This window comes from Xyrauchen texanus, chromosome 41, assembly GCF_025860055.1.
Source record: "Xyrauchen texanus isolate HMW12.3.18 chromosome 41, RBS_HiC_50CHRs, whole genome shotgun sequence".
Classification (NCBI taxonomy): Eukaryota; Metazoa; Chordata; class Actinopteri; order Cypriniformes; family Catostomidae; genus Xyrauchen; species Xyrauchen texanus.
Genome location: NC_068316.1, coordinates 2,277,812 through 2,291,454, shown reverse-complemented (window position 1 = coordinate 2,291,454; position 13,643 = coordinate 2,277,812). Strand labels below are relative to the sequence as shown.

The following is a 13,643-nucleotide window of genomic DNA, read 5'->3' as shown; positions in this document are numbered from 1 at the left end:
TGAAAATATTTGTGCGTGTTATATTTATATATCTTATTATTTTTCAGATCACTGGTTCCAGAAAGTTCTGGTGCTAACTGCCAATTTGAGGAAGTCCAGCACAAACCATGTGACCCAGGGACGTGTCCCCCGATGTGTGTCCACGACAAACAGGAGCTGTCCATCGGAGACACATGGTTAGAAGGGGAGTGTAAACAATGGTGAGAGAGATTTATTATGCACTTTTTACATCCTTGACAACATAAAAAACTAACACAATATAAAAGATATTTTACAATTGTGCAATTATACAAAGTATATTTGTGCGTGTGTTTTCAGTACCTGCATCCCTGAAGGAGATTATTGCCAAGATATAGACTGTCGAGGTGTGTAACGTCTGCCTGTATATTTTTAAAAACAATCCAAAAAAATGATTGAATAAATACTGTAATATTTCCAATATATAGTCTGATATTTATGTAGTATGAAACCAGTAGCAAAAATCCTTATATTTAGTATTTTTTCAATGTAATATTTTCATCACAAATTATTTGGGCTGTCGTTTAAACCCTTTAAGTTCAAATCGGTGTCGTATGAAAGTTTAGAAGCTCTACTTTACAATGCATGTGGACATTATGGGCAAAACCGAAAAACAACGTTCCGTTTTGATCGTTCCATTTATTTTTCATTTATAAAAATAAATCCACTGTACACATTATTGCAATCAGTCAAAACATCAAACTCATCAAATGTTCATGTGTCATATGTTGTTGTAAAGCTCTTAAAGAGTAAAATAAAACCAGCACATTTGTTTTACTCACAGATATAAATATAGTGAGTAACAGCTAAATATATGTCTTTGACAATTATGTTGGTGTCGCTTATATGCTGTGATTTTGCTTATAACTTAACGAAACATAAACGGAACATAAAACATCACATATGATTATTTAGAGTCTGTGATTATCTTTCAAACGAGTCCACACACAAGATAATCAGATGTATAGATCATTAGATAATCCACATGAAGCACAATGTTACATATGACCACCAGGAGATGGCGCCAAATACACGACACAGACTCAATGATGACTCAAATGACACAGAATGAAACTCACTCTGTGAAATCTCATGAGTAAAATCAAAGAAGCTCTACTTTCTACTTTGTCATGTGTGTAAAGGGATTAATGGAAAGGAGGAGGCGAGAACCGGCTTGACGATATAAATGATAGTTTTAATGAGACACTTAAAACAAAGACACAAACACACACACATGACGGACATGTCGGTAAACGATCTCTCTCTCCTGCACGGTCCCCTGCAGTCAGCCTTTAACCCTCACGGAGGCATAAATAGCCTAATACGGGACCGGGTGTGTAGGATCACGACCTGGCCCCGCCCTCTGCCCTGCCACAGCAACATAACCAAAGTGAGATGGTCCAAAAACGTCCATGTGACACTTGTGTACATTGACGAGTCCTTAAAAAAGCCCTTAAAACTATCCATGACCATCAATGATTTACTCGTTTGCCACAATAATAAAATAACTTAAATATCTGAAATATTATATTTATAATGATTCAATCATTATATACTGACTGTTATTCCAGTACTTTCTCTGCAAATGTTTATATTTGTGATTAATTGGAATTAATTTGATTTGTTGTAATTCGATTAAAAGTTTGAATGATTGACAGCCCTACAAATTATATTATCAGCATAACATGAGTAGTAACTTTTTTTATTTAATAAATTTTTACATATAAAAAAAAGACTTAAATTTTATTTTTTCCCAAATGTAATTAATTTAATTGTTATATAATTATGAATTGTTGTTTATTTAATTTTTGTATTAGTGGACGGTGGATGGACGCCGTGGTCTGTGTGGTCCGATTGTTCCGTGTCGTGCGGGAAGGGCAAACAGATTCGAACCCGAGCCTGTATCAACCCTCCACCGCGAAACAACGGCACAGACTGCACAGGACCTGAGAGAGACACCCAGGACTGTCACACTGCACTTTGTCTTGGTACTGGAAATATATATGTATATACATATAGTTCTGAATGCAGGTCATTCATGCTGCTGATATACTGATGTTATTGTCTGTGATTGTCGCAGATGATCTGTGTCCCTGGTCCCGGTGGTCGTCATGTTCTCGTAGCTGTGGTGCTGGCGTGAGCTCCAGACGTCGACAGTGTGTGTGTGAGGAAGAGGGAGATCTCACGTGTCCTCCAGAGAACGAGAGAGACGCAGAGGAGACACAGTTGTGCTATAAGAGACCCTGTCCGGGTAAACGAATACATGAAGCGAAAGTTTGTAGAAAGATGGGAGAATTTCTGAGAGTCTCTCATGTATTTCTGTACAAGTTCATGCAGTTCATAGTCACCGCATCCGTAAGCATAATGCGGTTTGAAAAGTGTTTATTTATAATACATTTGTTACACAGTTTTTAAAAACTCTAATAATTCCCAGCTAACAACGTTCCCAGAATGTTCTGGGATTAATTAAAACCTAAAAATAACCATTAGGGAACGTTCTGTGTAGGTTCTTATTAGGTTGTTACACACAAACCTCCCTGAAACGTTCTGGGAACGTTAGTTAATGGTTATAAAAATAACCAATAGGGAACGTTCTGGTTAGGTTCTTATTAGGTTGTTACACACAAACCTCCCTGCAACGTTCTGGGAACGTTAGTTTATGGTTATAAAAATAACCATTAGGGAACGTTCTGTTTAGGTTCTTATTAGGTTGTTACACACAAACCTCCCTGCAACGTTCTGGGAACGTTAGTTTATGGTTATAAAAATAACCATTAGGGAACGTTCTGTTTAGGTTCTTATTAGGTTGTTACACACAAACCTCCCTGCAACGTTCTGGGAACGTTAGTTTATGGTTATAAAAATAACCATTAGGGAACGTTCTGTTTAGGTTCTTATTAGGTTGTTACACACAAACCTCCCTGCAACGTTCTGGGAACGTTAGTTTATGGTTATAAAAATAACCAATAGGGAACGTTCTGTTTAGGTTCTTATTAGGTTGTTACACACAAACCTCCCTGCAACGTTCTTGGAACGTTAGTTAATGGTTATAAAAATAACCAATAGGGAACGTTCTGTTTAGGTTCTTATTAGGTTGTTACACACAAACCTCCCTGCAACGTCCTGGGAACGTTAGTTAATGGTTATAAAAATAACCAATAGGGAACGTTCTGTTTAGATTCTTATTAGGTTGTTACACACAAACCTCCCTGCAACGTCCTGGGAACGTTAGTTTATGGTTATGAAAATAACCAATAGGGAACGTTCTGTGTAGGTTCTTATTAGGTTGTTACACACAAACCTCCCTGAAACGTTCTGGGAACGTTAGTTAATGGTTATAAAAATAACCAATAGGGAACGTTCTGTTTAGGTTCTTATTAGGTTGTTACACACAAACCTCCCTGCAACGTTCTGGGAACGTTAGTTTATGGTTATAAAAATAACCAATAGGGAACGTTCTGTTTAGGTTCCTATTAGGTTGTTACACACAAACCTCCCTGAAACGTTCTGGGAACGTTAGTTTATGGTTATAAAAATAACCAATAGGGAACGTTCTGTTTAGGTTCTTATTAGGTTGTTACACAAAAACCTCCCTGCAACGTTCTGGGAACGTTAGTTAATGGTTATAAAAATAACCAATAGGGAACGTTCTGTTTAGGTTCTTATTAGGTTGTTACACACAAACCTCCCTGCAACGTTCTGGGAACGTTAGTTAATGGTTATAAAAATAACCAATAGGGAACGTTCTGTTTAGGTTCTTATTAGGTTGTTACACACAAACCTCCCTGCAACGTCCTGGGAACGTTAGTTAATGGTTATAAAAATAACCAATAGGGAACGTTCTGTTTAGGTTCTTATTAGGTTGTTACACACAAACCTCCCTGCAACGTTCTGGGAACGTTAGTTTATGGTTATAAAAATAACCATTAGGGAACGTTCTGTTTAGGTTCTTATTAGATTGTTACACACAAACCTCCCTGCAACGTTCTTGGAACGTTAGTTTATGGTTATAAAAATAACCATTAGGGAACGTTCTGTGTAGGTTCTTATTAGGTTGTTACACACAAACCTCCCTGAAACGTTCTGGGAACGTTAGTTAATGGTTATAAAAATAACCAATAGGGAACGTTCTGTTTAGGTTCTTATTAGGTTTTTACACAAAAACCTCCCTGCAACGTTCTGGGAACGTTAGTTAATGGTTATAAAAATAACCAATAGGGAACGTTCTGTTTAGGTTCTTATTAGGTTTTTATTAGGTTGTTGCACAAAAACCTTGAATGCCTGACATTGTTGTGACACACTTTGAATCAATAAATGACTATAGAGTTCTCTGCATGTCATTCTCTCTGTGTCTCAGCCTGTCCGATGTCTGAATGGAGTGAGTGGAGTGTGTGTTCATGCGTCTCACAGTATCAGCAGCGGTATCGTGCGCCGCTCATGTCCATCATGAGAGGGCAGCGCTGCACTGAAATTGACAAGCAGAATCGACCCTGCAAACCCGAAAACTGCCAAGGTGAGTGAAGGACCACATGTGGATGGAGACTCTTTTCAGATAGCAATGCTTTGTATTGAAGTCATTGTGATGTATTTTTGTGTATTCTGGACTTTGATCAGACCTCTATTCACTCTCTGTGTCTGTCAGACTGCGAGAAGCCTTTTGAATACGATGAGTGCGGCTCTCCGTGCGGGAAACACTGCGATCTGATTGGTCAAACTGACACCTGTGTGGTCCACCACAACTGCACACCTGGCTGCTTCTGTCCCGAGGTATCTATCAGTATCAGCTTTAGAAACCTTCACTTTGAAAGAAATATTTGGGGTTATTTACGAATGAATGTCACTTCAAATGAATGATTTAGAGAATAGATTGAATTACACACATGCCATCTGTCCTTCCATTATATATGTATGTGTATTTATTGTAAATAGGAGTTTAATTGTCAGAAGTATCCTTCAAATTATCATTAAAAGTTAATGTTTTTTTAGGGTCTCTTGCAGCAGAATGGATCATGTGTGCGTCCGGATCAGTGTGGATGTGTCCACCTCCTTCAAGAGTTGTCAGACAAACCTGTACCGGTCACTGTCCCGCAGGGGGCGCTGGTGACCAAGGGCTGCAGTACATGGTGAGAGACACACACTGCACTGAATACTCCCAGAGAAATACGAATATAATCAGCCAATTACATTGTTTGCAACTACGTAGCAAAACAACCGAGCGGGTTTTCTCCAGAAAATGTCACTCTAGTCTTTATGTATTTGTGTGTGTTTCAGTCTTTGTCATGACGGCTCTCTGCAGTGTGAGTTACAAGAATGTGAAGGTATAGCACACACCACGAGCGTTTATAATTTATTCTTGAAATATAATGAACACAAACTTTAATGAACATTAAAAATAATGGCATCTGTTCGCAATCGCAAATCCCCGTCTATCTGTCTCTCAGTGGTGGTCAGCGAGTGGTCAGAGTGGACGTCCTGCTCTCCGTGTGTCCCGTCATCCTCGTCTCTCTCCAGCGGGAACGCTTCTGGTCTTGTGTCCGTACAGCGGCGTTTCCGGGCGTGCTTGAATGTGGACTCCGGGCTGCCAATCAGAGGGCGAGAGGGCGAGTGTTCTGAAGAGCTGGAGGAAGAGAGGATCTGCCCGCAGCCTGACATCTGCACCGGTGGGTCGCCCATGGCAGGAGCGGTTGTCATAGTAACATTCCCTTTAGGCTTGGCTTCAGATAGCATGCCCAGGGACCGCCAGGGATTCTCTTTACCAATCTTTCTGGAAGCAAAGTAGTGTTCAAAATGTATCGTGTTGCTAAAATTGCCGGTGAGGAAGAACGTATCAGAGGATTTGACTATTTGTTTTTCAGGATGGGGGGGGGGGTTCAAAGTGGGGCGCTATATCACAAAAAAAGTTTGTTTAAAATGTTAAAGTCTCCGTATTCGTAAGTCAGGCAAATGAGGGGTCATTTGAAAGATAAACTAAAAGAATCTGAACTTTTCAGAGATAACATCACTTAAAATAGCGCAATAAGGCCTCAAAACATTTGCGTCGCAATTTAGCGCCCCCTAGAGGTAGTTAGAAATAATGAAATGAAAATAAAACTCCTTAATATTACACCTAAATGGGCAAGTCATATATCAAATAAAAGCTCTCACTCTCAGGAATGTGACTGTACAGGTCATTTTGTTGCCCTAATACCACAGTTCAAAATATATTCAAAATAATAACAAAGAGAAATATGATTTCTGTATGTCATCAAATACAAACGTCTCTTTTATGCTCCAATCACTGCTGCTGTAAGTCCCAAGTAGACAAAAACTTAATATCTGCTTTTACCTTGCCATTAAAAAAAATGGCCATTGTTAACTTGTCTGTGAGCTTGCTTGTGTGAATATTTCAACGTTATTTCTTAGATGTCCAGAACAAAATGTGCCATCCAGAAGGAAAAGCATGCAAAACAAATCATTAGAAAATATGTTTTCAACAATTGATGATAAAATGTTATATATCACCAGGAGGATCTCAGCTTTCTAATGACAGCTTGATTGAGCTTGTAGTCCACTCAGAGGCCGAGATATTCAATGAAATAATGAGGGTGTTGCTTGAACTGAACATTAGACTGAATGTCTATGGACGAGATATGCACCAGAGGACAAGGGGTTAACACCCTGGCCTCATAGAATCACATTGCTATACCTACATTTTTACAATTATTTTAAGTGGTTTGTTGTATGTATTGCGGCAGTTTCCAGGCGAATATATACAATATTTAATTCTCTGCTCAGATCTGTGTCACTGGAGCACGTGGAGTGTTTGGAGTGTCTGTAAAGACCCATGCAGCGGAGGATACCGCCAGCGTGAGCGACGACCTCTGACCTCCGATCCTGGACCCCACTGCAGGAATCTGCAGACACAGTCTCAGAGCTGCAACACTGGCCTCTGTCCTGGTATACACACCTATACAAACACAGAAAGCACACCCTACTTTATACTGTGTTCATGTTTCTCATGATTATACTTAAATGCTTGATATTAGTTCTGTAGACAAATATAAGTTGAGTCTGTGTGTACAGTTCTTTATAAAACTAAAATTGTATTCATTTAATTGTTTTGAATGGGTGAGTTGGAGTAGATAAAGAGAGAAAAGCAGCCAACAAATGTCCATGGGAGAAGTTTTCAAATGTTTAACATGTTTTTGTCACTGCATAATTCCCATTTTGTGTAATTTCGTAGTTTTGAGGAAATGTGGTTATTAGTTATAATAGAGAATGATTAAGTGTGTAATAATTTTTTTGACTGGTGTTGAATATACAAACACAATTTATTTTGAATAGGCACATACAGAATCTACACAGTTTTTCACTTTTTTTTTGCAGAAGTTTCATAATTCAGCGTGCAATACTAACAGCTGTCTGCCCGGTACAGCATATAGATATATACACACAAAATCACTTTAAAATAAGAGCGGAAGAGTTATTATGAGTTAGGGCACCAAAAAACCCACTGAACACTTACAAATCCTGTCAACACATATTTTGTGTCTGTCTGTCTATCTATCTATCTATCTGTCCGTCCGTCCGTCCGTCCATCAATCCACCTGTCTGTCTGTCCATCTGTCTATCTATCTATCTGTCTGTCTGTCTGTCAGGCTGTCTGTCTATCTATCATCTATTAATCCGTCTGTCTGTCTGTCTGTCTATCTATCTATCTACCTGTCTGTCTGTCCAGCCATCCGTCTGTCTGTCAGTCAGTCTGTCTCTGTCCATCTATCTATCATCTATCAATCCACCTGTCTGTCTGTCCATCTGTCTATCTATCTATCTGGCTGTCTGTCTGTCAGTCTGTCTGTCTATCGTCTGTCTATCTATCATCTATCAATCCACCTGTCTGTCTGTCCATCTGTCTATCTATCTATCTGGCTGTCTGTCTATCGTCTGTCTATCTATCTATCATCTATCAATCCACCTGTCTGTCTGTCCATCTGTCTATCTATCTGGCTGTCTGTCTGTCAGTCTGTCTGTCTATCGTCTGTCTATCTATCTATCATCTATCAATCCACCTGTCTGTCTGTCCATCTGTCTATCGATCTATCTGGCTGTCTGTCTGTCAGTCTGTCTGTCTATCATCTGTCTATCTATCTATCATCTATCAATCCACCTGTCTTTCTGTCTATCTATCTATCTATCTGGCTGTCTGTCTGTCTATCTGTCTGTCTGTCTGTCTATCTACTGTATCTATCTGTCTGTCTGTCTGTCTGTCTGTATATATCTATCTGTCTGCCTGTCTGTCTGTATATATCTATCTGTCTGTCTGTCTGTCTGTCAGTCTGTCTGTCTATCTATCATCTATTAGTCTGTCTGTCTGTCTGTCTGTCTGTCTGTCTATCTATCTGTCTGTCTGTCTGTCTGTCTATCTATCATCTATTAGTCTGTCTGTCTGTCTGTATATATCTATCTGTCTGTCTGTCTATCTATCTGTCTGTCTGTCTGTCTGTCAGTCTGTCTGTCTATCTATCATCTATTAGTCTGTCTGTCTGTCTGTCTGTCTATCTGTCTGTCTATCTGTCTGTCTGTCTGTCTATCTATCATCTATTAGTCTGTCTGTCTGTCTATCTATCATCTATTAGTCTGTCTGTCTGTCTGTCTATCTGTCATCTATCTATCTGTCTGTCTGTCTGTCTGTCTATCTATCATCTATTAGTCTGTCTGTCTGTCTGTCTGTATATATCTATCTGTCTGTCTGTCTATCTATCTGTCTATCTGTCTGCCTGTCTGTCTGTCTGTCTGTCTATCTATCATCTATTAGTCTGTCTGTCTGTCTGTCTGTCTGTCTGTCAAGTTTATTGTATAGAAATGTTTTCTGTGTTATGGTAAAATATAAATTGCTTTAGTGTCAATATTTTATGTTTTATTAATTATAAACACTTTGTCTAATAATGTTGACTTTTTTTTCTTAAACTTATTTTAATTAGAATATATTTTGGAACCGTTTATATGTATTTATTTTAAATAAATATATATGTATATTTTTAAATAGAGCTTTATTGTCAGTATTTTACTCCTTTTATATCATGTTAAAGTTTGTCAACACATTGTCATGAGTAAACAATGTTGTTAAATGTTATAATTGTTTTAGAAACCAGCCTAGAGTTATATAATGACAAAAACAAACTATTAATAAGTATTTTTATTAATGAATTATTTAAATATTTATATTTTATAACAAATTAATAAAATAACAATTGTATAATATTATTAATATCATGATAATAACAAACTATTAAAGTATTATTTTCTTAATGTTTTATTTAAATGTATATAATATTTATATTTTATAATGAAATCATAAATAATAATAATTGTATAATATGATTAATTATTAATATAATAATAATAACAAACTATTAATATGTAATATGTTCTTAAAGTATTATTTAAATGTATATATTATGTATATTTTAGATATTAATGTATATTTCTGCCATATTTGACATATGTGTCCGTAGGTGAGCATTGTGAGGACAGGGGGCGGGTCTATGATGGCTTGTGTGCCAATCAGTGTCCCCGCAGCTGTGCAGACCTCTGGGAGCATGTGCAGTGTCTACAGAGCACCTGTCATCCAGGTATGACTCTAAAACTCCAGTGGAATATACTCTACTGGGCGAATGAAACAGTAAGTCTGAGTGTGCGTCTGTGCTGCAGGGTGTCAATGTCCACAAGGCCAGCTGTTACAGGACGGAGTGTGTGTGGGAGTGAATGAATGTCACTGTGGAGTTCCGGTGGAGAACGGAACGCTGGAGATCAAACCCGGAGAGAACATCACCGTCAGCTGCAACACCTGGTGAGAAAACACACAGAGACATCATTAAGACATTATTTTGCTCATTTATGGACCTTTTTAGTAGTGAAGAAACATTTGGCCTTAGTGTGCACATATCCACATACATTCACAAACACATACAGATTAAATAGGAGTAGAAAGGCACCCCTTAAACCACATACTGGACTTCCTAAAGCACCAGTCCACATCCGCAGAGATTATATTTGCTCCTCTGTGCAGTGTGTGTGTGAACGGATCTCTGGAGTGTACGGAACGGACGTGTCCTGTCTACGGTCCATGGGGATCGTGGAGTGACTGTTCGGTGTCGTGTGGGACGGGTCAAAGGATGCGCAGTCGACCGTGCACACGCACAACAGGAGGACCGACCTGTGTCGATATGGTCCAGAAACAAACCTGCTCTCTGTCATCCTGTCCAGGTCAGAGAATGTTCTCATGTCAAGTTACAGAATGTCACCTGAGAAACGGCAACACTGATTTACATATTTTCACTCAAAATACAAACAAGATATATTTGCGGTTTCATATTTTCTGTTCAAAATTGAATGCACATTTTGTTAAAAAGCGAATCAAAAAATATTTTATATGTTAAAATATATAAGTAAAATATTAATAGCTGATGTCATTATATCTGCCTTTTAAAACACATTTTCACTATTACATTTTTGGTTTAAATTTTATGTATTTTTTTAAACCAATTTAGTATTTGAAAACTTAAAAAACGTATCATCTATCTGTCTGTCTGTCTGTCTGCATCTATCTGTCTGTCTGTCTGTTAGTCATCTGTCTGTCTGTCTGTCTGTCCATTTTTCTGTCTGTCTGTCCGTCTGTCTATCTGCCTATCTATCTGTCTGTCTATCTGTATGTCTGTCTGCCTGTCTATCTATCTGCCTGTCTGTCTGTCTACATCTATCTGTCTGTCTGTTAGTCATCTGTCTGTCTGTCTGTCCATTTTTCTGTCTGTCTATCTGTCTATCTGTCTGTCTACATCTATCTGTCTGTCTGTCTGTCTGTCCATCTGTCTGTCTGTCTGTCTGTCCATTTTTCTGTCTGTCTATCTGTCTATCTGTCTGTCTACATCTATCTGTCTATCTGTCTGTCTGTCTATCTGTCTGTCTATCTATCTGTCTATCTGTCTGTCTGTCTATTTGTCTGTCTGTCTCTCTGTCTGTCCATCTGTCTGTCTGTATGTCTGTCTGTCCACCTGTCTGTCGGTCTGTCTGTATGTCTATCTGTCTATCTATCTATCTGTCTGTCTGTCTATCTCTCTGTCTGTCTATTTGTCTGTCTGTCTCTCTGTCTGTCCATCTGTCTGTCTGTATGTCCATCTGTCTGTCTGTATGTCTGTCTGTCTATCTGTCTGTCTGATTGTCTGTCTCTCTGTCTGTCCATCTGTCTGTCTGTATGTCTGTCTGTCCATCTGTCTGTCGGTCTGTCTGTATGTCTGTCTGTCTATCTGTCTGTCTATCTGTCTGTCTGTCTGTCTATTTGTCTGTCTGTCTCTCTGTCTGTCTTCTCTGTCCATCTGTCTGTCTGTCTATCTGTCTGTCTGTATGTTTTTCAAAATCTGTCAAATCATATGTTTCAGTATAATGATAATATACTGTATATATTTTTAGTGTGTGATATTCAAGTTTAGGTATTCAGGTTTTAAATACATTTTAATGGATTTAATAATCAGTCATGTATTTATTTATTTGTTCATCCTGTTAGCTGGTTGTGTTTTGAGTGAGTGGTCATCTTGGAGTGACTGCAGCGCCTCCTGTGGTGGAGGAGTGTCACTGCGCAGAAAGACAGTCCTACAGGAGCCAGAGCCTGGGGCCCCGACCTGCCCTGGACCCCTCGAACAACACACCGCGTGCAATACTAACAGCTGCCTGCCCGGTACAGCATATAAATATATAAATATATACACAAAATCACTTTAAAATAAGAGAGAAACACTTATTATGAGTGAACACTTACAAATCCTGTACATATAACATATTAATAACACACGATAAGCCTCCTTTCATTTCTGTTAATATATATAATGTATAATGTTAATAGGCAATTAGTGACGGCCGTGCTGTTTGTTCATTCAGTGTTGTTTTAGCTGATAAGACACATTCAGTTTCAGTATGATAAGTGTGTATCTTAAACACATTCTCCTGCAGTCATTTAATCAGCTTGACTCCGATGATTACTATTAAACGTTAATGAACTTCAGCTGCTTGTCTCTTAAAGGACCAGCAGTCCATTAATGTCATGTCGCCTAAACCCATTTTATTTCCTGCGTGGAACATAAATGGAGATGTTTAGGACTTTTTCCGTACACCAAAATCATATTGTGACAATAAACGTGTAAAAGTGTGTAAGTGTGTTTGTGCTTTCTCTGTGTTTGTTATGTTGTGGTCAGATTGTCCTCCTGGTCAGGTGTTCAGTACCTGTGCAGGTTCGTGTCCGTACAGTTGTGAGGATCTGTGGCCTGAAAATCAGTGTGTGCCGGTGACCTGCAGTCCTGGATGTAGCTGCCCGTCCGATGCTGTGAGTACACCCTTAATCTCGGTGTAATCGAAACACATTTGAAACATTTGCCATTTTCTGTACAAAATCTCATTACCGCAACACACGAAAACATCGGCCAAAAATCTAAAGTATTTTAATAAATAATTACAATTAAATTGAACTTTGCATATAAAAATTTAGTGAAGACTCTAATAAAAAAAGTAATTACTCATTAAATTTGTTTGATCACTTTTTTTTAGCTTATTACCAATAATAAAATAAAAAATTTCAGATTCATTTTTATAGTTTAAATAAAAACTATTATATAATTTTTTTTTTTAAATAATCTCACACACAAAAAACTCTTAAAATTATTAAATTATAAAAATAAAATTAAGCTATAGATGTCAACATTTAGTAGAGACTAAATCAATATGTGACATTTTACTCACTCAAGTCATTACCCAAATACACCAGCCAAATTCACATTTTAATTGACATTTTTTTCAGATTAATTTAAATAGTTTTCGAAGAACTGAATGTCTAAAAAGTGTTTTTGGATGTATACACTTTTAAGTTATCAGTGCGACTTTCAGTAGTGACAAAATATGTGTCTCCCAGAACACTGATTTAATTTAGATTATTTTCTTTTGGAAAATAATTAAGTTTAATTAACATATTTTTTAATTGATCCACATTTTTGAAAAACTTTCTTAGATTTTTATGATGATGATGCAAAAAAATTCCCTGAAGAACAATTCAACTGCGTTTCTTTTAGGATTAGGATGTGCTATTTTGATCATTTCATTTACATGGAGTGGTGGTGGTGTAGTGGTCTAATGCACATAACTGGTAAACTGGTAATCAGAAGGTTGCTGGTTTGATCCCCACAGCCACCAACATTGTTTTGGTGATTGTCCCTGTAATAAGTGCTCCGTAAGTCGCTTTGGATAAATGCATAAATGTAAATGTACAGTTCTCCATTTTACCATTCATTTGCATATACAGATACAAGCACATTTTGGAGAAAAAAATTTAAATTTCAGAACCTACAATTCTATAAGTTAAAACATGATGAAATATGAGAATGTGACATAAATTGGAGGCGGATTGATGCCGTCTGATGAAAAATAAATATAAGTAACATGACATACAGCTCTGGAAAGCATTAAGAGATCACTGCAATATGATCAGTTTCTCTGGATTTGCTATTTATAGGTGTGTGCTTGAGTAAAATGGACATTTGTGTTTTATTCTATAAAGTACTGATGATATTTCTCCCAAATTCCAAATAATAATATTGTCATTTAGA

The 13,643-nt window shown here is 37.6% G+C and overlaps 1 protein-coding gene across 1 annotated transcript in view; it reads left to right on the top strand.

The window, feature by feature from the left end:
• Positions 1–13,643, top strand: part of sspo (SCO-spondin) — a 131,504-nt gene that overhangs the window by 94,498 nt on the left and 23,363 nt on the right. Inside the window, 15 exon segments of the mRNA XM_052113500.1 lie at positions 48–200; positions 319–365; positions 1,836–2,006; positions 2,099–2,269; positions 4,376–4,531; positions 4,661–4,785; positions 5,005–5,141; positions 5,290–5,336; positions 5,460–5,678; positions 6,793–6,954; positions 9,513–9,629; positions 9,709–9,847; positions 10,067–10,263; positions 11,558–11,728; positions 12,243–12,370. Of these exon segments, the coding sequence (XP_051969460.1) occupies positions 48–200; positions 319–365; positions 1,836–2,006; positions 2,099–2,269; positions 4,376–4,531; positions 4,661–4,785; positions 5,005–5,141; positions 5,290–5,336; positions 5,460–5,678; positions 6,793–6,954; positions 9,513–9,629; positions 9,709–9,847; positions 10,067–10,263; positions 11,558–11,728; positions 12,243–12,370 (2,140 nt within the window).